The sequence below is a fragment of the Symphalangus syndactylus genome, chromosome 3 (assembly GCF_028878055.3).
Source record: "Symphalangus syndactylus isolate Jambi chromosome 3, NHGRI_mSymSyn1-v2.1_pri, whole genome shotgun sequence".
Classification (NCBI taxonomy): Eukaryota; Metazoa; Chordata; class Mammalia; order Primates; family Hylobatidae; genus Symphalangus; species Symphalangus syndactylus.
The window spans coordinates 14851488-14876189 of NC_072425.2; the positions used below are offsets into that span (position 1 = coordinate 14851488).

The 24702-nt window shown below is 41.5% G+C and overlaps 1 protein-coding gene across 40 annotated transcripts in view; it reads left to right on the top strand.

Annotated features, from left to right (window-relative positions):
- The window catches only part of FNBP1 (formin binding protein 1), a 161463-nt gene that overhangs the window by 106089 nt on the left and 30672 nt on the right, over positions 1-24702 (top strand). For 14 of the 40 annotated variants that reach the window (XR_010119937.1, XR_010119935.1, XR_010119936.1 and 11 more), the window contains 3 exons: positions 12946-13074; positions 15274-15420; positions 17145-17342. Coding sequence is in view for 27 of the 40 variants with exons in the window: in XM_063635840.1 (XP_063491910.1) it covers positions 12946-13074; positions 15274-15420; positions 17145-17342 (474 nt within the window). In the remaining 13 variants the exon portion in view is untranslated. Of the gene's footprint in view, positions 1-12945; positions 13075-15273; positions 15421-17144; positions 17343-18275; positions 18459-23152; positions 23237-24702 lie in introns of all 40 variants that reach the window. The other 26 variants (XR_010119928.1, XR_010119930.1, XR_010119929.1 and 23 more) reach the window with 6 other exon arrangements.

Genomic DNA, 24702 nt, shown 5'->3' on the forward strand with positions numbered 1-24702 from the left:
CTCCTTTTGGAGTTAAATTTCCTTCTTCCTGGAAGATGGGTTGTTTTAATTTTTTTCCATGAGAGTTTGTGACTGGCAAATTTTCTTTATTTGTTTGAAATGTCTTTATTTTTGTCCTCACTCTAATGTGATAGTTTAGCTAGATACAGAATTCTAGGTTGACAATTATTTTCTCTAAACATTTTGTTTGTTTGTTTTAGTTTTGGTTTTTTTTTTTTTGGAGACAGAGTCTCACCCAGGCTGGAGTGCAGTGGCATGATATTAGCTCACTACAACCTCCGCCTCCCAGGTTCAAGCGATTCTCCGCCTCAGCCTCCCAAGTAGCTGGGATACAGGTGCCTGCTACCACACCCGAATAATTTTTGTATTTTTAGTAGAGATGGGGTTTTGCCACGTCAGCCAGGGGGGTCTTGAACTCCTGACCTCATGTGATCCACCCGCCTCGGCCTACCAAAGTGTTGGGATTACAGGTGTGAGCCACTACGCCCAGCCTAAACTTTTAAAAAATATCATTCAGGCAAGGTGTGGTGGCTTATGCCTGTAATTCCAACACTTTGGGAGGCCAGGGTGGAAGGATCACTTGAGCCTAGGAGTTCGAGACCAGGCTGGGCATCATAGGAAGACCTTGTCTCTACAAAAAATGAAAAGTCACCTGGGCAGGCTGGTGTGTGCCTGTCATCCCATCTACTCAGGAGGCTGAGGCAGGATCATTGCTTGAGCCTGGGAAGTTGAGGCTGCATTGGGCTGTGATTATACCACTGTACTCCATCCTGGTTAACAGAGTGAGACTGTGTCTCAATAAAAAAGAAAATGTAATTTCATTGTCTATCATTGTCAATTGTTCTTCTTGGGAATTTGACATTCTATTTAATAGCATTTCTTTTTTTTTTTTTTTAAGACGGAATCTCGCTCTGTTGCCCAGGCTGGAGTACAATGACGCAATCTTGGCTCACTGCAGCCTCCACCTCCCATGTTCAAGTGATTCTCCTGCCTCAGCCTCCCAAGTAGCCGGGATTACAGGCGTGGGCCACCATGCACAGCTAATTTTTGTATTTTTAGTAGAAGAGGGGTTTCACCATGTTTGCCAGACTGGTCTTGAACTCCTGACCTCAGGTGATCCACCCACCTCAGCCTCCCAAAGTGCAGGGATTACAGGCATGAGCCACCACACCCAGCCTTGGCATTCTATTTAATAGCATTTCTTTGTAGATATTTTACTTTCTCCTGTAATTGTGAAGACCTTGTATTTCCCTTTGGTATTCCATGGCATCAATATGATGTTTCAAAGCACAGACTTTTTATTTTTAATTTATTCTGTTTGGGGTTCCTAGAGGATTTGTTCCTTTCATAAATATATGAAAACTTAGTGTGGTGGCTCACGCCTGTGATCCCAGCACTTTGGGAGGCCGAGGTGGGCAGATCACGAGGTCAAGAGATTGAGACCATCCTGGCCAACATGGGGAAACCCCGTCTCTACTAAAAATACAAAAATTAGCTGGGTGTGGTGGTGTGCACCTTTAGTCCCATCTACTCAGGAGGCTGAGGCAGGAGAATCACTTAAACTCAGGAGGCAGAGGTTGCAGTGAGCCGAGATTGTGCCACTGCAGTCTAGCCTGGGTGACAGAGTGAGACTCCATCTAAAAAAATATATATATATATGTATACATATATATATATATATGAATACTCTCCAGTATTAACTCTTCCTATATTATGTTGTTATTAATATTGTTGGTTTTGGGATTCATATTAGATGTGTGTGAAATTTCTCATTCTGTTCCCCATGCCTGATAACTTCTTTTTCATAGATTTCATTTCCTATATATTATATATGGTGTAACTTTGTCAGCTACTTCAGGAAGTCTCTTCAAATTATTCTATTTAAGTCATCTATTGAATTTTAAAATTTCAATGACTATTTTTTTTATTTCTAGAAGTTCCATTTTATTCTTTTGAAGATATATTTGATCTATATTTAGAGCATCTTATTTTCTTATGATTCCTGTTGCATCTTTTACTTAATCCTTCAAAATGTTGTTTTCTTGTCGTTGTTGTTGTCGTTGTGTTGCTGTTGTTTTTGAGAGAGGGTCTTAGTCTGTCACCTAAGCCCAGGCTGAAGTACAGTGGGACAATCATAGCTCACTATAGCCTCGAACTCCCGGGCTCAAGTGATCCTCCCACCTCAACCTCTGGAGTAGTTAGGACTACAGCTGTACCCCACTATGCCCTGCTTATTTTTAATTTTTTTGTAGAAATGGGGTTTCACTATGTTACCTAGGCTGGTCTCGAACTCCTGGCCTCAAGTGATCCTCCCACGTCAGCCTCCTCTAGTGCTGGGATTACAGGTGTGAGCTGCTGTGCCTGGCCTGTTGTTCTTATATTTTCTTTCACATTGTTCTTTTAGCTCAGGTTCTCATTTTTCTTACTATTGCATCAGCTCTCATGGTGATTTATTTCCCTGTGCATTTATATTATTACTACCTTTTTTTGTAGGAGCATAACTTTGACAGAGATTGTTTTTTCTCTGGGAATCTTATAAAAACAGGATTGTAGAAGTATCCCCCCAGTGAGGTTTTATGGTGTTTCTGCCAGACAACCTGGAACTAATTTTTATGTTAATTTCTTGGCTTGGGGAATCTTGTACCATCTGTACTAGCACAGGCTGAAGCTTTTGTATTTTAGAAGACACTCTTCCCCCACTCCACAGCTTGAGACCTACATAAGCTTCCTGGTCTTCTGTGGTCACGAGAAGTTTCTCTTGTTATTCCCCGTCTAAAAGAAAGAAGACAAAACTAACAGTGAGGTTAGTGCAGGAAGGGCTTGTAGTCTTACATATTTACTTCGTTGACAGTATATTACTGAATAACATGTGATAACATATGCAAGATTTTTTTTTTTTTTTTGAGACGGAGGCTTGCTCTTGTTGCCCAGGCTGGAGTGCAGTGGTGCAGTCTCAGCTCACTGCAGCCTCTGCCTCCCGGGTTCAAGTGATTCTCCTGCCTCAGCCTCCCAAGTAGCTGGGATTACAGGCACATGCCACCATGCCCGGCTGATTTTTGTATTTTTAGTAGAGACGGGGTTTCATCATATTGGTCAGGCTCGTCTCGAACTCCTGACCTCAGGTGATCCGCCCACCTCAGCCTCCCAAAGTGCTGGGATTAAGGCGTGAGCCACCGCACCCAGCTACTTGGGAAACTGAGACAGGAGAATCGCTTGAACCTGGGAGGTGGAGGTTGCAGTGAGCCGAGATCATGCCACTGCACTCCAGCTTGGGCGGCAAGAGCCATACTCTGTCTCAAAAGTAATAATAATCAATTTCAAACCTACCATAATGAAAATCTCAAGTCTCTTGCCAATGACCATGCATGAGAAACCAGGGGGGAAAGAGGGGCCAAGTCTTGGAAACCATCATTTCCATCTTAGCAGGATCTCCAAGCTCGTGCTGAATTTCTACCAGCCTCCCTTGGAGGCTTGCCAACATCATGATGAGAAATATCAGCATTGGCCTCTTCTCCTTTAGCAGAAATTGTCACTCACCTTGAGTAAACAGATATTTCAAATAAGGCAACCAGAGCATAGGGAAACAGAAGACCTTTTCTTAAAACCGTTTAGCAAGTGAATGGGCCATGTGGGATTGAGATGATGGTCTCACTGGCTATCTTTCTGCATTCTCTCCCTTCTATTTCAGTGGCCCTCCACCTATAATACTGGAGCTAGAAAGTTGTAAGACTGTTTTTAAAAAAAAAAAAAAAGTCAGGAAATTGCTGGAATAGTTCAAGCATATTTCTTTGGTTAACTTATTTTGAAGTTTTTCTCTGTTTTGTATTCTAGCTGCCCTTATAATTTATCAAAGACAGACTCATTGTTTTGGCAAGCTCCTGGCCTGGAAGTCTCCAACAAAAACTCACAGCACTCTATCTGAAAAGGAATTTTTAAATGCATTCTTAGTCTTGAAATTGAAAATATATTCTAGATACAACAGTTTGCTGGGAAATTTAAACAATGCCATTCATCATCCAACAACTTTGCTCTGGACAAAGAGCTTTTTCATCTCTTCGTTAGTGTCCCTTCTACTCCATTAGCTTTTCAGAGCTTTTTTTAAAAAATTAATTAATTTATTTATTTTTTTGAGACAGAGTCTCACTCTGTTGCCCAGGCTGGAGTGCAGTGGCGCAGTCTCGGCTCAGTGCAACTTCTGCCTCCCAGGTTCAAGTGATTCTCCTGCCTCAGCCTCCTAGGAGCAGGGACTACAGGCACACACCATCACACTCGACTAATTTTTTTTTTTGTTTTTTTGTTTTTTTTGAGACGGAGTCTCACTCTGTCGCCAAGGCTGGAGTGCAGTGGTGCAATCTCGGCTCACTGCAAGCCCCCCCTCCGGGGTTCACGCCATTCTCCTGCCTCAGCCTCTCCGAGTAGCTGGGACTACAGGCACCTGCCACCACGCCTGGCTAGTTTTTTTGTATTTTTAGCAGAGACGGGGTTTCACCGTGGTCTCGATCTCCTGACCTCATGATCCGCCCGCCTCGGCCTCCCAAAGTGCTGGGATTACAAGCGTGAGCCACCGCGCCCGGCAAATTTTTGTATTTTTTAGTAGAGATGGGGTTTCACCATATTGGCCAGGCTGGTCTCAAACTCCTGGCCTCAAGTGACATGCCCACCTCAGCCTCACAGAATGCTGGGATTACAGGCATGAGCCACCGTGGGCAGCCTTTTTTTTAATTTGGTTCACTTCTAGGTTATATAAAGCATATTTCATTGGTTAACTTATTTTGAAGTTTTTCTCTGTTTTGTGTTTTAGCTGCCCTTATAAATTTGTCAAAGGCAAACTCTGGTAAACTTTAAAAATTATTATTATTTTTTTTTGAGATGGAGTCTTGCTGTCACCAGGCTGAAGTACAGTGGCGTATCTTGGCTCACTGCAACCTCTAACTCCTGGGTTCAAGCGATTCTCGTGCCTCAGCCTCCCGAGTAGCTGGGATTACAGGCACGTGCCACCACATCTAGCTAATTTTTGTATTTTTAGTAGAGACGGGGTTTCACATGTTGGCCAGGTTGGTCTTGAACTCCTGGCCTCATGATCCGCCTGCCTCAGCCTCCCAAAGTGCTGGGATTACAGGCGTGAACCACTGCGCCTGGCCAACTTTAAAAATTCTTAAAAGTTATATATACATTTACTTTATCTTATTAAATATGGCTTTACGTTGTTAAAACAGGATATACATAGCTCATCGACAGTGTGACATAGTATTTAACCAATGATTTGTTTGTTTCAAATTATTTTAAATTATTGGCTATTATAAACAGCACTGTTGGATATCTTTTGTTATTATATCATTAGGATAAATTTTCAGAAGCAGAATTTTTGGGTCAAAGACTAGAGTAAAATTCGTTTGATTCCTTTTTTTTTTTTTTTTCTTTCCTTGAGACAGAGTCTTACTCTGTCCCCCAGGCTGGAGTGCAGTGGCGCGATCTTGGCTCACTGCAGCCTCTGCCTCCCGGGTTCAAGCAATTCTCCTGCCTCAGCCTCCCAAGTAGCTGGGACTATAGGCACGTGCCACCATGCCTGGCTAATTTTTGTATTTTTACTAGAGACAGGGTTTCACCATGTTGGCCAGGCTGGTCTCGAACTCTTGACCTCAGGTGATCCACCTGCCTCAGCCTCCCAAAGTGTTGAGATTACAGGCGTGAGCCACCACACCTGGCCATTAGTTTTATTCCTAACCCTTGACAAATCCTAGAGAAATACGAATAGGATTTTCAGGGATTTCCAACAGGTTGCTATTTTTTCTGTTCTCAAAAATACCTAGAAATAGAAAATAATATCCAGTGGCCTCTACCTCATTTGTGTGCTGTGAAAATACCAGTGCTTATTCTCATTTACCTGGCCACGTCTGAAAGTCACGATCCTCTAGTGGTTATCAGGAGCTGGAATGTGCAGAAACTTTTATTTCTTAAACCATACAATTCTGTAGGTTTGAATTATCTACAGCAAACTTTTTTTTAAGCAGGAAAAAAAAAGAACAAAAGGTGGCCAGATAACACAGGTTGTGAAAATGACAAGTTTAATTTTGTCCACCAAATGAGGTCCATGGCTCAGGTAGTTTGGGGAGGAGGGAATCAGGATCAGTGCTGTGCTGGATTCTTGCTGTGTCTCCAGCCTCTGGGTGGCCGCCAGGCCCATCTGCCAGTCAGGAGGAGCTGCTGCGGGTTGCTGCTCACTGAATAATGATTACAGGCATCCTGTCTGTGGGCAAAAGAGTACATTCTTAGAGGAAAGGGAATAAAATCTAGATTGAGCCCCCATTTCCATCCAGCCTAACATATAATTGGTCTCTTCTTGTGATAACAATGACATTAAATACTAAAGATGCAGCTGTTCCAAAAAACATTGACTGTTGTTTGGGCTACCAGCGGTACTGTAAAATATTCCACATGGCTTTCCCCAAACTTTTGGTGACAAAAGATGGGCATTTATAATTTGTTATATCCTTTCAACAAAGGAAAAGCGGCTTTCCAAAAGCTCTGGACACTGCTGCTTTAAGTATCAGATTGCTGCAAAACTAATTGTGGTTTTTGCCCTTCCATTCAAATGACAAAAACTGCAGTTACTTTTGCACCAACCTATAGTTTATCATTTAAGGAACAGCAATGTATAAAACAGAGATCTGGGGCCATGTTAAAAACTTAGTAAGTCTCTTTATTTATTCATTCGATCAATGTATAAATAGAACCAGTCTGTATTTGCTCATCTAGTTAAAAGGTCAAAAGCCATAGGCAACCTTGAAAAATGATGCAAGAGGGCCGGGCGCTGTGGCTCACGCCTGTAATCCTAGCACTTTGGGAGACCAAGACAGGCGGATCACGAGGTCAGGAGATCGAGACCATCCTGGCTAACAAGGTGAAACCCCATCTCTACTAAAAATACAAAAAATTAGCTGGGCGTGGTGGCAGGCACCTGTAGTCCCAGCTACTCAGGAGGTTGAGGCAGGAGAATCACTTGAACCTGGGAGGCAGAGGTTGCAGTGAACCGAGATCGCGCCACTGCACTCCAGCCTGGGCGACAGAGTGAGACTCCATCTCAATAGAAAAAGAAAAGAAAAGAAAAATGATGATGCAAGAGTATAACTTGGTAAGATGCAAGGTTGTAACTCGGTTATACCACATGCCTCATGTGAAATGAGCAAGTTTCTTAGTACACTTGTATTCTCTGCTTATGACAATTGAGACACTGCCAAGAGTGTTATTCTCCTTAATATTTTGAAATATTAAGGAAAAAGTAATATTGAGTTAAACAGGCCTGGCATGGTGCCTCATCATGCCTATAATCCCAGCACGTGGGGAGGCTCAGGTGGAAGGGTCGCCTAGCCCAGGAGTTTGAGGCTGCAGTGAGCTATGATGGTGCCACTGCACTGCAGTCTGGGTAACAGAGGGAGACCCTGTCTTAAAAAAATAAAAATGAGCTAAACAGGAAATAGCCACACATTTAGGCCATGTTAATAATCTAAATTTAGCTAACTGAATGGATGATGGTATTTTTGTCTTTAAACCCATTAGGATTTCAAAATATTGGGCTACAGTTCAGTTTCTAAAATATTGTTTTCTTTATTTAGAAACTGCAACTCTGACCTTTTAGGCAGTATGGCTTAGTTCCATAATGATGTTGAGAATGGACTATGTTAAGAATTACCAAGAAGTGGGCCGGGTGTGGTGGCTCACATCTGTAATCCCAACACTTTGGGAGGCTAACGCAGGCTGAGGCAGGCAGATCACTTGAGGTCAAGAGTTCGAGACCAGCCTGGCCAACATGGTGAAACCCTGTTTCTACTAAGAATACAAAAATTAGACGGGCGTGGTGACGGGTGCCTGTAATCCCAGATACTCAGGAGGCTGAGGCAGGAAAATTGCTTGAACCCGGGAGGCAGAGGTGGCAGTGAGCCAAGATTGTGCCACTGCACTCCAGCCTGGGTGACAGAGTGAGACTCTGTCTCCAAAAAAAAAAAAAAAAAAAAAATTACCAAGAAGTGAAATCATGTATAAGCCATACATCCTCAGGCCTGTTTGGATTTATTTGAGGGAGATTCCCAAGGGTTTGTCAAAAAATTCTCAAGTTTAAATTCTGTCTTCCTGTTAGACAACGGAAGTCGTCGTGTAGATCTGATTCTAAGACGTCTGTGACCCAGCCTAGGCAGCGGGGGTTATTCTGGACTTTTTAGAATATTATCTCGAAATTCTGTGACACTGACTCATTGGAAGTAAAACAAGCCAACTCTCTGTACATCTTTCTGCCCTGTAGTAATGTTGCTGTAAGATGCAGTGTCTTTATTCTCAGAATGGGAAATTTAATTTAATTGAAAGAATAGCTTATGGTTTGGTTTAGAATGGAAACGCTATCTCTTTGAGGTAATAGTTGCTATTTTTAGACTGACTTTTTAAAAGAGATGAGAAGTCATGATGCTTATTAGCTCCACTTAGTCTTAGACATTAGGAGATAGTCTCCAAAATACCGTTAACTGTTATCCCAAATAAGTTCTCGAAAATACTTTACAAGATATTTTAAAGGTATTTTTGTCATAATGAGTAATTGATTCAACACTAGTTTTAGAGAAAGACTCTTAAATTCCATTGTCTAATAAACAGTTTACTAAACAGAAATAGATTTTCCATAGTGAAATTTGGTTAGAACAATGGTGCATTCCTAGGCCAGAGTTTCAGAAGTGGATATTAATTCAAAGCAGCTGGATGCAAGGGCTGAGAAAAAGACAATCCTGTCTTTTTGCTGCGGCTTTGGAGAATCTGATGTATCACAGTATTTTGCTGTTTTTGAAGGTTTCCCTATCCTTGTAGTCAGTGAGAGTGAGCGAGACTGTAGAAATAGATAGTCCTTTGCAATCATATGTCCAAGCTTTTGCATGGAAGAAAAACTGGAGAGACAGTGCTCCTTTAACATAAAAGGCAGACCCTCTAAAATATACTTTGATTTATTTTCTTATACACAGCTTACTTTCTAGGGTGGACTGTAGACATGTCGGTCATTATTCAGCATCTTCCACAGTTCACGTCTAGGGCCCTTGTTATGTTTTCAGGATTACTGCATAGAAACAGGGCAAAGGGCATCATGAATCTATTAGGAGGTAATATGCTTACAGAAGGAATTATGCAGCTAAAGCTAAAACATGTTTAGGGATTCTTTGGAGCTACAGGGAGAGGATCACAGCCACTTCCAACCAAATGGTGCTGGGTGGGGTACCTCTGGCACCAGCTTTCATGAGTAACATATTCTGCTTGGGTAAAATATTCTAAAATATTGGCGTGAGTGGATTTATTGTCAGGAAGCTTTCATCTGCTCTCATGGGATGTGTGTGTGTGTGTATGCATGTAAATACATGCATACATATTATATATAATGATGGCATTCTGATGTGATGCCTGTTTGAGAACTTAAGTTATTTTAAAAACTCACTTAGATAGAATCTCCAAAATAAATGAGGAAACTACCTCCTGAGCTCTTGCTATTCTTTACAGAAGAGATGAAGAAATCCCCCACTGGATTTTTGTGAGACTTTCTGAGGAAGGCTTGTGAATAAAATAGAGACTGTTTTAGAAATTTGAGGTCTAATGGGAATTTTTTTTAAACATTCATAATGAAATGATACATGATGAAACTCAGCAGCTGAAGAGTTAATAGGGCATTTGTGCTGGACCGGCTCGGGGAACAGATGGAATGCATGTAGGTGGGAAAGCTATTATTTAAACAGAGGAGGGCTACTGTGTATTGGAAGGGGGTGGATTTTTGAGGGTAGCTGGGTACTTAACATTTTGGGGCTAGACTAATATATTTACTAGTGGACACGGGAAGAAGCAGACGCCAAGGCATATGGTCAGGAAGGGAGTTAACAGATCACCAACAAAGGGGAAGAATGTGGCAGCTGAAATCAACTGAGGGTAGATGAAAAGAGGATAAAATGGCACCGAGAGATCCAAAGGCCTTAAGAAGCTCAAAAAACCTCAGTAATAAGGAAATGTGTTTGGAGATACTGATATTGTTACCTTCATTTGGGAAGTGTTCACGTGTGAATAGGGAAGAAAATAAAGGAAGCAACTGTGAATTACCTTAGGCTTTCACCAGATGAGTATGAGTAAAATGTGTGAAGTAAAATTCAGGTTAACCCTTCAAGTCACATAGGCAGGAAACCAAAAGAAGATTGACATGAAAAAAAAAAGCCGATACTAAATGTTCCCATCAAGAAGAAAGTGGAACAACTACTTCAGCGTTCCTCTTTGGGTTGACATTTGAATGTTTCCATGTGTTTCTTTTCTTCCTTTCTTTTCTTTCTCTCTTTCTGTCTCTCTTTTTTTCTCTTTCATACTTCTGTTCTTTTTTTTCTCTTTTTTTTTTTTTGAGAGAGAGAGTCTCACTCTGTCGCCCAGGCTGGAGTGCAGTAGCACGATCTCGGCTCACTGCAACCTCCAGCTCCTGGGTTCAAGCGATTCTCCTGCCTCAGCCTCCCGAGTAGCTGGGACTACAGGCACCTGTCACCACGCCCATCTAATTTTTGTATTTTTAGTAGAGACGGGGTTTCACCATGTTGACCAGGATGGTCTCAATCTCTTGACCTCGTCATCCACCCGCCTCAGCCTCCCAAAGTGCTGGGATTACAGGCGTGAGCCACCGTGCCCGGCCTCTTTCGTTCTTTCTTCCCTTTCTTTCTCTCTTTTCTTCCTTTCTGTCTGTCTTTTCCTTGTCTTTCTGATTTTCTTTCTTTCATGATTAGGTCTTAATTTTCTTGTTTTTGTCTTTGTTTGTTTGGTGTTTTGTTTTGTTTTTTGAAACAGTCTTGCACTGTTACCCAGGCTGGAGTGCAGTGGTGCAGTCACAGCTTACTGTATACTCGACCTCCTGAGCTCAAGCAGTCCTCCCACCTCAGCCTCCCAATAGCTGGGACCACTGGCACACATCACCACACCCAACTAATTTATTTATTTATTTATTTATTTATTTATTTATTATTTTATTATTATTATTTTTTGAGACGGAGTCTTGCTCTGTCGCCCAGGCTGGAGTACAGTGGCACGATCTTGGCTCACTACAAGCTCCGCCTCCCGGGTTCACGCCATTCTCTTGCCTCAGCCTCCCGAGTAGCTGGGACTACAGGCGCCCGCCATCACGCCCGGCTAATTTTTTGTGCATTTTTTAGTAGAGATGGGGTTTCACCGTGTTAGCCAGGATGGTCTTGATCTCCTGATCTTGTGAGCCGCCCGCCTCAGCCTTCCAAAGTGCTAGGATTACAGGCGTGAGCCACCGCGCCCAGCCAATTTATTTATTATTATTATTTTTTGACAAAGGGTCTCGTTCTGTTGCCCAGGCTGGAATGCAGTGGTAGTGATCACAGCTCACTGCAGCCTCAGCCTCCCAGGCTCAAGCGATCCTCCTGCCTCAGCCTCCTGAGTAGCTGGAACTACAGGCACATACCACCATGCCCAGCTAATTTTTGTAGAGAGAGAGGTCTCACCATGTTGCCCAGGCTGGTCTCAATCTCCTGGGCTCAAGCAATCTGCCCACCCGAGCCTTCTGTAGAGCTGCGATTACAGGCGTGATCTACCACACCCAGCCAGGTCTTAATTTTCTGAAACATTGGTTTAGTAAAACAAAACAAAAACAAGCAAACAAACAAATAGTTGCCCTGGTGATGTTGGAAGACAGCCTATTTCCTGTTGTGTTTTTGGCTCAATGCAATGAGTTTGCCAGGTCACTTAACGACCGAAAACCCTATCTTCATCTGGCAGGAGGTAGTTTTTTGCCTTGTGTGGACCTCAAATTGTGTTAGAGATTCACAAGATTATATTTATCAAAATAATACCACAATGCTATATGAATCTAAGGTGGTATTAACAGCATAACCTCTTGTACTTCTGGATGACTAGAGTTTATAGACATTCCTGTTTGAACTTTAAAATCGATTCTGCAACTAGTCAACAATTGTTGCCCCTTTTTTAGGTATGTGATTAAATCAGAATATGAATTAGAGAAAAACAAATTTGTAAATTATTGATTTTTTAGGAGAAAAGCAATGCAGTAAAACATAAAATAGCACTCCTCAAAAAACATAAAAAGCATAAAGAAGGTGCCACACTTATTCCCTCTTTAGCGTATATACTAAATATAAACATGGTAGAGAGCTTTAGAAAGGTCTCCTTAGGTCAGTGGTTCATATGCCTTTTTAGTTCATGAACGCCATTGAGAATTGGGTTTAAAAATTTATGGATTTCCCAGTCAGGCGCCGTGGTTCATGCCTATAATCCCACCACTTTGGAAGGCTGAGGCGGGTGGATTGCTTGAGTCGAGGAGTTCAAGACTAGCCTGGGCAATGTGGTGAGACCTCATCTCTACAAAAAAAATACAAAAATTAGCCGAGCATGGTGGTGCACGCCTTTAGTCCCAGCTACATGAGAGGCTGAGGTAAGAGGATCGCTTGAACCTAGGAGGTTGAGGCTGCAGTGAGCCAGGATCGTGCCACTGCACTCCAGCCTGGGTGACAGAGCAAGATCTGATCTCAAAAAAAGAAAAAAAAAAAGTATGAATTTCTCATCCCCTCCTCAAAAAAAAAAAAAAAAATGTGTATATGAGACGAGCAGAGGTTCCCGCAAGGGTCATCCAAGTAATGGAAATTGGCCCAAGTGCAGACAGTATAGAATGGTGTGTCAAACTGGAAGGTACACGCCACGTTAAGGCAGTAGGGAATGGTGGAGTTTTATACAAACTAGGATGCACATTGCTTACCTAAAGTCAATTCAATTCGGAACATTAAAAAGCACCCGCGGAATACATTTGAGGTAAATCTGGCCCCTAGGCATCCCAGTGTGCAGTTCTAGGCTTTTATTGATTGCACCCAGGCTTTTATTTATGGTGTATAAACGTAGGACTATTCTTGTTTTTGCCCTAAGGCCCGACAACAAGCTCAAATACGTCACCAAATGGCAGAGGACAGCAAAGCAGATTACTCATCCATTCTCCAGAAATTCAACCATGAGCAGCATGAATATTACCATACTCACATCCCCAACATCTTCCAGGTAAGTCCTGAACATCTCTCAGACTTCATGTTTTATGCTTTGCTTTCCTTAGAAACATGACACTTCTGAATCGTGATTGCTAGGTTTGTATTCTGAGTCTTTATATAATTCCAAATTTCCACTAAATTTTTTTTTTTTTTTTTTTTTTTTTTTTTTTTGAGACAGAGTCTTGCTTTATTGCCCAGGCTGGAGTGCAATGGTGCAGTCTCGGCTCATTGCAACCTCTGCCTCCTAGGTTCAAGTGACTCTCCTGCCTCAGCCTCCCGAGTAGCTGGGACTACAGGCACTCACCATTGCGCCTGGCTAATTTTTGTATTTTTAGTAGAGATGGGGTTTCACCATGTTGGCCAGGCTAGTCTCGAAGTCATGACCTCAGGTGATCTGCCTACCTCGGCCTCCCAAAGTGCTGGGATTACAGGCCTGAGCCACCATGCCCGGCTCTTTTTTTTTTTTTTTTTTTTTTTTTTTGAGACAGTCTCACTCTGTTGCCCAGGCTGGAGTGCAGTGCACAATCACGACCCACTGCAGCTTTGAACTCCTAGGCTCAAAGGATCAAGGGATCTTCCAACTTCAGCTTCCTAAGTAGATGGAACTACAAGCATGCACCACCTTGCCCTGCTAATTTTTAAATTTTTTATAGAGATAGGGTCTTGGTGTGTTGCCCAGGATGGTCTCAAATTCCTGGACTCAAACAGTTCTCCAGCCTTGGCCTCCCAAAGTGCTAGGATTATAGGCATGATAAATCATTTTTTAAAACATCTAGATCAAGCATTGACTAGCAATATGAATGAAATGTAATCTCAAGATTAATCAATAAACTGCAAATTTCCATAGTTTGCACCTGCAGCCAATTATTTGTCAGTCTTTTATCTTTTTTTCTTTTTTTTTTTTTTTTTGAGACAGAGCTTGCTCTGTTGCCCAGGCTGGAATGCAGTGGTATGATCTCAGCTCACTGCAACCTTCTCCTCCTGGGTTCCAGCGATTCTCTTGCCTCAGCCTCCTGAGTAGCTGGGATTAGAGGCACCCGCCACCATACCTGGCTACTGTTTTTGTATTTTTAGTAGAGACGGGGTTTCACCATGTTGGCCAGGCTGGTCATGAACTCCTGACCTCAGGTGATCCGCCCGCCTTGGCCTCCCAAAGTGCTGGGATTACAGGCATGAGCCACTGCGCCTATTTGTCATTCTTAAACCATGATTCTGTGATTAATGCTCTCTTTGCTAAAGGGATGATTGTGGTTATAAAAATACCAACTTAACTATGGAAGTCAAAGCAGCATTCATAGAGTTGTAGGATTTAAACAAATGACAGTTCTTTCTTTTGGATTGTTTTCTTTTGCTCATGTTAGATGGTCAAAAATGGTATGAGAAGAGATAGACATATGTTCTTCCATTTTACAGATCTTTTGCAACTTTGAGTCCAATTATAGAAAAAATAAATAATATATTTGCTTCTTGGTGTCTACACACACAGCAAACAAGTCCTTCTAAATTATAGTTGGAAAAATACACTAGCCTGTATTGGGTTGAGATAGTTAATTAAATACTGTGCTTTTGGTAAAAGGTAAAGTGGTAGATTAAAGATGGAGAAAATGTTTGAGGTAGATTACAAGTGGTGTTAGTAATAAAACTATTGGCCAGGTGTGGTGGCTCAAGCCTGTAATCCCAGCACTTTGGAGGCCTAGGCAGGTGGATCACGTGAGGTAAGGAGTTGGAGACCAGCCTGGCCAACATGGCGAAACCCCATCTGTACTAAAAATACAAAAAATTAGCCAAGCGTGGTGGCGGGGTCCTGTAATCCCAGCTACTTGGGAGGCTGAGGCAGGAAAATCGCTTGAACCTGGAGGCAGAGGTTACAGTGAGCCGAGATCACACCACCGCACTCCAGCCTGGGTGACAAGAGCAAAACTCCATCTCAAAAAAACAAAAAGAAAAAAAAACAACTATTGAGTTTGGCATTCTTACTCAAATTAGAATGGAATTGTGCAAAGCGTATATTTGGGCAGCCTAACATGTCTAGCAATTTATAAAATAAGTGTACAGCTGGGTAATATGGAGGCTCCATATACTTACGGCCGCTCTAACTCTAACCCATTTTTTCCTCATAGAGAACTTGTTAGAGGTAACAATGCTGCCAAAAAAACAACTTGATTTAATAATAATGGATCAAACTTACTTTATACAAAATCTAATGTTGCAGAAAATACAAGAGATGGAGGAAAGGAGGATTGTGAGAATTGGAGAGTCCATGAAGACATATGCAGAGGTTGATCGGCAGGTGATCCCAATCATTGGGAAGTGCCTGGATGGAATAGTAAAAGCAGCTGAATCAATTGATCAGAAAAATGTAAGTATTGCCATTTGGGCTTCATTGATAACTATTTGCAGACCCATTATTTCTCCCCACCCCCTTTCCATATGACCTCATGTCATCATCTCATGGTGGATAGTTGCTTTTGGTGGTCACACATGCTCTGTGTCTTGGATTTAGCTGTATAACTCCTTTTTTGGAAAACATTTAAGTGGTAAATTGTCCAAGACATGACAGAATTGAATTGAAGTATTTCCTAGAAAAAGGTAAAGGCTTTGTTTCCTCTAAGGCAGGGTTTCTTTCCCTTTCTCTTTTTCTTTTTTTTTTCTCTTTTTGAGATGGAATCTCACTCTGTTGCCCAGGCTGGAGTGCAGTGGCATGATCTTGGCTCACTGCAACCTCCACCTCCCGGGTTCAAGCGATTCTTCTGTCTCAGCCTCCTGAGTAGCTGGGACTACAGGCGCCCGCCACCACGCCTGGCCAGTTTTTGTATTTTTAGCAGAGACGGTGTTTCACCACATTGGCCAGGCTGGTCTCGAACTCCTGACCTCAGGTGATCTGCCCGCCTCAGCCTCCCAAAGTGTTGGGATTACAGGTGTGGACCACTGCATCCGGCCAAAACAGGGTTTCTTCAGGCACTTTTGACATCTTAGGCCAGATCATTTTTCTTGTTGGGGGCATTTCAGAATGTTTAGCAGCATCCCTGGCCTCTACTCAGCAGAGGCCAGTAGCACTTCCCGAGTTGTGACAATCAAAAATGTCTCCACACGTTGCCACATGTCCTCTGGGAGGGCAAAAGTTTCTCTGGTTGAGATTACTGCTTTAGGGCAGTGTTATCCATTTGAATTCCTAGAGACCTATTTCTCTCTAAAAAATATAAACTAGAACACCAGCATAGGCTTTTACTGTTAATTTGAAGACACACATATTTAACATAAAAGTTATGCTGCTGGCTGGGCACAGTGGCTCACATTTGTAATCCCAGCACTTTGGGAGACCGGGGCGGGTGGATCACTTGATGCCAGGAGTTCAAGACCAGCCTGGCCAACATGGCAAAACCCCATCTCTACTAAAAATACAAAAATTAGCTGGGCATGGTGGTATGCCCCTGTAGTCCCAGCTACTCGGGAGGCTGAGGCACGATAATTGCTGGAACTCAGGAGGCAGGGGTTGCAGTGAGCCAAGATCACGCCACTACACTCCAGCCTGAGTGACAGTGAGACTCTGTCTCAAAAACCAACAAAAAAATCAGAAAACAATAGTTCTAAATTCTAAAAGCTCAAATGAAAAAGCTCAAATGATGGCCTCTGAGAAGATGAAAGAAACTGGCCAGCTGTGGTAACTCACGCCTGTAGTCCCAGCACTTTGGGAAGCCAAGACGGGCGTATCACCTGAGGTCAAGAAGTTGAGACCAGCCTGGCCAACATGGCGAAACCCTATCTCTACTAAAAATACAAAAATTAGCTGTGCGTGATGGCATACGCCTGTAATCCCAGCTACTCGGGAGGCTGAGGCAGGAGAATCGCTTAAACCTGGGAGGTGGAGGTTGCAGTGAGCCGAGATCACGCCACTGCACTCCAGCCTGGGTGACAGAGTGAGACCCTGTCTCAAAAACAAACAAAAAAGCTACTAGGAAAAAAGTTATTATCAATCGGTACAATTTCATTAGTTATCATCTGTATGAGGTCATCATAATTCATTGTTTAAAAAGTGTTTGCATGCTTCTGAATGTATTTATATGCTTATGGGTATAATTTCAGGATTCACAGCTGGTAATAGAAGCTTATAAATCAGGGTTTGAGCCTCCTGGAGACATTGAATTTGAGGATTACACTCAGCCAATGAAGCGCACTGTGTCAGATAACAGCCTTTCAAATTCCAGAGGAGAAGGCAAACCAGATCTCAAATTTGGTGGCAAATCCAAAGGAAAGTTATGGCCATTCATCAAAAAAAATAAGGTACTGATGGTTGGCGTGAAATGAGTTTTCTAAGGTGTGGAGATTTTGACTTGATCTTTTAGTCTTAGAAAAACTAAGATCTTAAACCTGTAGTTTCAGAATGCAGAAGAAAAAGCTAGTGTGCTACTTTATGTTGAGACAGTATTTCTTTTTGGTGGTGGTATCTTTGCCATGGCCCTGTGTCTTATTTCAGATGCATTATCCTTGTACCGTGACTCCCACACTAACAGAGTACTGACCTCTCCACCATTTCGCATCATGCCTTTTCCTCCTTCCTCTCCTAGACTGCTGGTTACCTTGGCTGGGAGAGAGGATGTAGTGGGAAATTCCTGTAACACTTTATCCGCACATCTACTGGAAATTGTTACCATGTTAATAACTTGGTTTTGAATTCATGTTAACATGTGTATCCATGAACATTTTTCATTTTCTTTTCATAGTGCGATACATAGGTGCATGACAGCATTAACCTGGGGACGTAGAATATGGTCAAGGCAGCATTACTGCTTTAACTTTAGAATGACTTACCATTTATTAATTTAAACAGACTGCTGTTTCCACAACCTTAGCAATGAAGGTCTTTCATTTTCTCCCATCAAGCTACGTTAGTTTAGGTGATGTAGAAATATTTACCCTCTGGCTTAAGCTGGTTTAGAATAACTAACTAGAGCTATAGTTTGCATGGGAAAGTCTGCACGAGCTTCTTGTCAGATATTTCTTGCTCTTCTGTCGCATTACTTACTAAACCTCCCAACTCTCATCATATTCTTCATTTAACCACCTCCTACATGTTTTCTTTTGGACCATGGCCTAAAATTTAATTGTTCGTGTTTTACTTGCGTTGGATTTCAAATATTATTTGATGCTTATTTTTGTTTTGTGTCTTCTTGTTTCTGATTTTTACTCTGTCACGGCTCCATCTCTTACATGTAGCTTATGTCCCTTTTAACATCCCCCCATCAGCCTCCCCCTCCCCCTCCTGCCTCTGCCTCACCCTCTGCTGTTCCCAACGGCCCCCAGTCTCCCAAGCAGCAAAAGGAACCCCTCTCCCACCGCTTCAACGAGTTCATGACCTCCAAACCCAAAATCCACTGCTTCAGGAGCCTAAAGCGTGGGGTAAGTTCTGCTCCGGAATCCTGTCTCTCTGGCGTGCTTTTGTTGCATGTTTGGTTCTGCATAACTAATTTTGTTTGTGAATGAATCCATTGTGTTTTCCCATAACATATAAAAAAGTTAAAAAAAAAAAAAAGAAAAAAAAACCATTACAGCTAGAAAAAAAAAGCCAGAAAGAGGAGGAAAGAAAGAAGGAAGCAGGGTGGTTGGAAGAAAGGAGAAAACCAGGCAGCCCAGAGTTCTGTTTGTTTCTTTTTTTTTTCTTTCTTTTTTCTTCTGACTGAGTCTCGCTCTGTCACCAGGTTGGAGTGCAGTGGAGCGATCTTGGCTCACTGCAACCTCCACCTCCCGGGTTTAAACGATTCTCCTGCCTCAGCCTCCCGATTAGCTGGGATTACAGGCATACGCCACCACACCCAGCTAATTTTTGTATTTTTAGTAGAGACAGTATTTCACCATGTTGGCCAGGATGGTCTCGATCTCTTGGCCTTGTGATTCACCCGCCTCGGCCTTACAACGTGCTGGGATTACAGGTGTGAGCCACTGCGCCCAGCCTTTTTCTTTTTGTTTCTAGTACATTTTGGAAGGACTTTACCCCTCTTCCTCTTTAAAGCATCCAAGTCATGAATTTTTTACCTTAATTTTACCAAAAAAAGAAACTTAAATTTCATTTCTAAAACTAGCGACCTGAGGCTGGGCGTGTTGGCTCACACCTGTAATCCTAGCACTTTGGGATGCCAAGGCAGGAGGATTGCTTGAGCTCAGGAGTTCAAAACCAGCTTGGACAACATAGTGAGACCCCCATCTCTTAAAAAATATATAAAAATAAATAGGACAAGCACAGTGTCTCATGCCTGTAATCCTGGCACTTTGGAAGGCCGAGGCAGGAAGATTGCTTGAGCTCAAGAGTTCAAGACCAGCCAGGACAACACAGTCAAACCCCATCTCTAAAGAAAAATAAGTAAATAAATAATAAAAACATAAAACTAGCAACCCATGAGATGAGGAATTGGAAGTGACTGTGTAAGTCAGAAAATATTGCCTTAATAACTTACTGAAGCAATGTGAGTGTAATGAAGATACTTACCTGAGCTACCCCTCAGGGTTGAAAGGAGAAGAGTCATAAGTCACAGTGGTTTCATTCACTATTTTAGTGAGATTATATGATGTTGATAAAATATCTGTTGATTGGAAGAGGCCTGATGCAGAATTTCTCTTTAAAGGATGAAACAATAAAAGCAGCTGACACTTACTGAGCACTTATTGTATGCAAAACTCTGTTCTGTGTGCTCATTGACTTTTTTCCAGCCACCCTATGAAGCCCAGGTAGTACTCATATTAACTTATTTTACTGTAAGGAAATTGAGGCGTAAAAAGCTGAAGGTGGGAAGATACAGAGCCGGGATTTAGATCAGGGGAGTCTGATTACAGAGTCTGAGATTCTGTGACATCCACATTCAGGGAAAACTACTATATTGACTCGTAAGTGGATGTTATTAAGATTGAAGTCTGCTGTCCTCATTAAGATTGATGTGCTTACATCACAGAGATGATGGAATTGATGCAGCCATCAAATGTAGATACCAGTTTCGTTTATAGAGAAAGATTGGCATAAAGCAATGTGTAGATTCCCAGATCATTCTCAATGGCCAGTTTAGTCTCAGTCTTCCCGAAATATCTTTTATAATGAATATAATGAGTAAACAGATCTTTAGACCGGGCCCAGTGGCCCACGCCTGTAATCCCAGCAGTGTTAACATATCCAGTAAGGTTTGCTCCTTTTTTTTTTTTTTAAATCCTACCCTGTGGGAGTTGCAATACAGTTGTAGTGGAATGCTTTCTTGTACAAACATAAGTTTTACTTTTCCCTTCTCTTGGACTCTCCAGTCAACTGACAGTTGGGTTACTTCTTTCCAAATAGTACCTGGTAGTGCCCCAAAGCCAGAGGTGGATGCCACCCTTTCTTGAGTGTCAACTGACACATTGGCATGGGAAAAGATTCTAAACTACAACTGATTAACTAGAGGAGAGATGTCCTTCTTAGACTTGGAATCAACTGCTGGTTACCAGTAAAAGAATAACAGTAGTCATTGTTAACCTGACAATCATATTTCCACAAAAACAACTCTGTGTAAAAAAGAGGCCTGGCACAGAGGCTCATGCCCGTAATCCCAGCACTTTGGGAGGCCGAGGCGGGCGGATCACCTGAGGTCAGTAGTTCAAGACCAGCCTGACCAACATGGTGAAACCCCGTCTCTACTAAAAATACAGAAATTAGCTGGACATGGTTAATGTCCGGCTAATTACAGGCGGGTGCCTGTAATCCCAGCTACTCGGGTGACTGAGGCAGGAGAATCGCTTGAACCTAGGAAGCAGAGGTTGCAGTGAGCCAAGATCGCGCCATTGCACTCCAGCCTGAATGACAGAGCAAGACTCTGTCTCAAAAAAAAAAAAAAAAAAAGAAAGAAAAAGAAAAAAAAAACATGAAAAAATAGCCAGGCATGGTGGCATGTGCCTGTAGTCCTAGTGGAGGCTGAGATGGGAGGATTGCTGGAGCCTAGGAGGCAGAGGTTGCAGTAAGCTGAGATATACCACTGCACTCCAGCCAGGGCAACAGAGTGAGACCCTTTCTCCAAAAAAAAAAAAAAAAGTAAAGAATGTAAATACATAATTGATAACAAGGTTATTATCAATGCTTTTTAAAAATAGGGGACAAAATAATATTTCCTTATATGCAGAGTTCCTTTAATATGAGAATCTCAAATTTATAGTTGGTAGAATTATCTTGAATTATCTTGCTTTAATGCCATCTATCGTATCAGGTTAAGAATTAGAAATGTAATTTCCTAAAGATGAGAAAAAAGCCGTTGGTGGAAGGCAGAATACAGCTTCAAAAGTGGATGATGGATTGAGCTGAGATGTATAAGTAGGACTTGAGTAACCTGCAGCTTCTTGGCTCAACGATGCTGGTGTTTAGAACTCCACTCATTGTTAATCTAAGAATTTCCAAGACAAGGGTGTTTTTGCTAGACTGAAAGTTTCATGTGAACTGTCAGTTAACCCATCTCTGCCACTTTACCAAACACTCATGTGTTATATTTATATATTATCTCTGTATTTTTTTGGACTCTCATGATGAATATTCATGATTGTTTACCATTTGTTTATGTGTCTGTTCCAGTTTTCTCTTAACATTACACAGTCTGTTGGCCAAAAATGGTTTGTGAATCTGTGGTTCATGATATTCTCTTAACTATTTAGAAAAAGACCAAAGAATTCAGTAATCAACAAATGTAAGAAAAGGATAGTTAGAAAAAGATAAGCTGGGCGCTGTGGCTCACACCTGTAATCCCAGCACTTTGGGAGGCTGAGGTGGGTGGATCACGAGGTCAGGAGTTTGAGACCAACCTGACCAACATGGTGAAACCCCGTCTCTACTAAAAATACAAAAATTAGCTGGGCATGGTGGTGCGTACCTGTAATCCCAGCTACTTAGGAGGCTGAGGCAGGAGAATCGCTTGAACCCAGGAGATGGAGGTTTCAGTGAGCCAAGATGGTGCCACTGCACTCCAGCCTGGGTGACAGAGTGAGACTCCGTCTAAAAAAAAAAACAAAACAAAACAAAATTAACACTTAAAACAGTGAAATGGGAATGGGAAACTGGTTCTTTTGATGATTTAAAGGAAAATCTCTGTTTTACCATAATCAGCAATACGAATTTTATTTCTTACTCCTCAAACGTGTGCTCAGCAAATCTTTGTTAAAAAAAATTTCCCAAATGATGAGTTTATTTTCCTGATGTTAAACCACATACATATACCCACTAGAAGCAATCGTAAAGAAATAGAGAAATAGGTTTGCTTCCCTCACTTTTGGTCAGTCTGTTCTTAGGGTCAGAATTAATGTTCCTTCCTCTAGGACATAGCAGCGCAAAAAAAGAGGAAGCACAAGCTCAAAAAACAAATCTAAAGTTTGGAGAAATAGATTTCATTTTTAAGCAGTCTCAACATGGATCTTGCATGGGACATCCATGGCATGGCTGACAGCTTCCGTGACCAAAATGGTACAGCCCTTCCTACCTTCTCATTTATTCTACTTTGTAACTTAACACTATTATGCCAACGATAATTTAACTAGAAAAAGTTCCTGAGAGAATAACAAATCTGTGATTTTATTATGTCTTTTAATTTATCATGTTTTGCAGCTTTCAGATTCAGATGTCAATAATTTGTTTCTATTATCAGAGTATATAAATCCCATGCAAACATACCTCAGCATAACTGATTTTGTTTCTAAATAATTAAACAGGATAAAATGTTATTTGTTGTAAGCTGTTGACATTTGTAAGGAAATTTTGTTTCACTGAATATGTTTAAAGATGCCGCCAGAGCATTAACCATTATTTCATTTTTACATAAGTTGAAGAAAAATGAAACTAGATAGCATGTTCTCCATTTGCAGTCTACAAAGGGGAATTTTATTGCTTAAATTAAGGTTTCATTTTCTGGTCTGTGCAAGAGACTTCTATATCTAAAATATGGATGTACGTTTTTCATATTTTAGAGTTCATTGTATGGAAAAATACCATCAAAGTTGACCAAAAGATTTTGAAAATCCTTACCAGTTGTTTGTCATATGTTAAAGTCTTATGGTTAATTTTATTTATTTTATCTTGTTCTCTTGCTGGTTATTGGCAGACTCAGTCTTTCTGTTTTCACAAAGAACTCATGAAGAGGACAATAGGGAAACCCACGTATGCCTTTGAGGCTAGGGACTATGTTGTAAGTTCACCTGTGATGGCCAGGTCATACAGTCATGGCACAGCCACTAACCCCATTCACAGCACCAAGACTGGGGACCCAGAGGCACTTGTTTTGCTTCCACACTACGAAATGAAATTCTTAATTGAGAGAACTGGACACCAGGCAAAAAAAAAAAAAAAAAAGAAAAGCCTAATGGTATAAATTCAACCATATGGAACTTTATCCGAAAAGCTTGCATGAATAAAGGAAGCAAACTTTCTAATAACAGTGGTGAGCTGAGCTTGTTTTTTTGTTTTTTTTTGTTTGTTTTTCTCTTTTCATTCTAGTTCTGGTAAAATCTTTAAAGGGACTGTGACTGCCGTCTGAGATGTCATTGGGTATGACTTTACCGCAGAATTTCACGCATAAAACACAGCTGCAGTGCGTGGTCACGGGAGAGTGACGCTCTTACAGACGGCAGTGTAGCTCAGTCACCCATATCCGTGTTTGTAACAAATGGATCCATAAGGGAGTTGTGCCCTAAAGCTTGGAGAACAAACAAACAAATCAAGGAAGCGTGAGCGATTTCCTAGCACAGTAAAATGATTTTGCTTCTCTCTATATATCTATATATTTATTTTCACTGTCCCCTTTCTTTGTACTTGAGGTTAGTACTGTGACTGTCCAATAACACATGGACCCGCCCGGGCTGTGTTCCCCATGTGTTATTGACGCTTGTGGCTCCCACGGCTCTTTAACTGTCGCCTGAAACTGACAGCTTTTTAATTCTTCAGGTGTCTAGCAATGCACTTAATGAAATCTTCAAAATTATTATTTTCGCCAATGAGTTCGCTTTCTAATTTTAAGAGAAATTCTAATTGGCTGGCTTACAACTTCAGACTGAAAACCAGTATATAATGATTAAAAAGAAATTCCACGTACTGTGATGGCACTTCTTGTATTAATAGATCATCCGTCACAAATAAAATCGAATTTGTCTGAGAATTTGGCATTTCCTATTCACTGGGGATTTCTGTTCAATCCTAATGACTCGTTTTTACTATGAAGTGTTATAACCTTCCTATACAATATTTTGAGGTGAGAACTCTGTCTATGGAATGCTTAAGAAAGAATATATACCTTTGCGTAAAGTAGCCGAGTAGAGAGCAAATAGTGTATCTAGTTGAAATGTTAGTTCTTTGAATTAGCAATGTTTAGACAATAATGTGTGAGAAAATATCTGTATATGATAGTGTGCCTTGTAGAAAAGATACTTGGAGTTTTCTGCTGTGCACCATAAGTCTTGTCTGTGCGTACGATGAATTCCAGTTGTGATAAGTAGATCTGTGCTCAAGTTCACAGGCGGGCTGGAATCACTGTAGACTGCCCATGTCAGACAGTCAGGAATGCGACTGTATGTGCCATTTTCCCCCTGCAAAAGTTTGTCTTTGTTTCTTTCCTTTAAAATTTCATGTTTCTATATAGGGACAATTTATTTAAAAGGT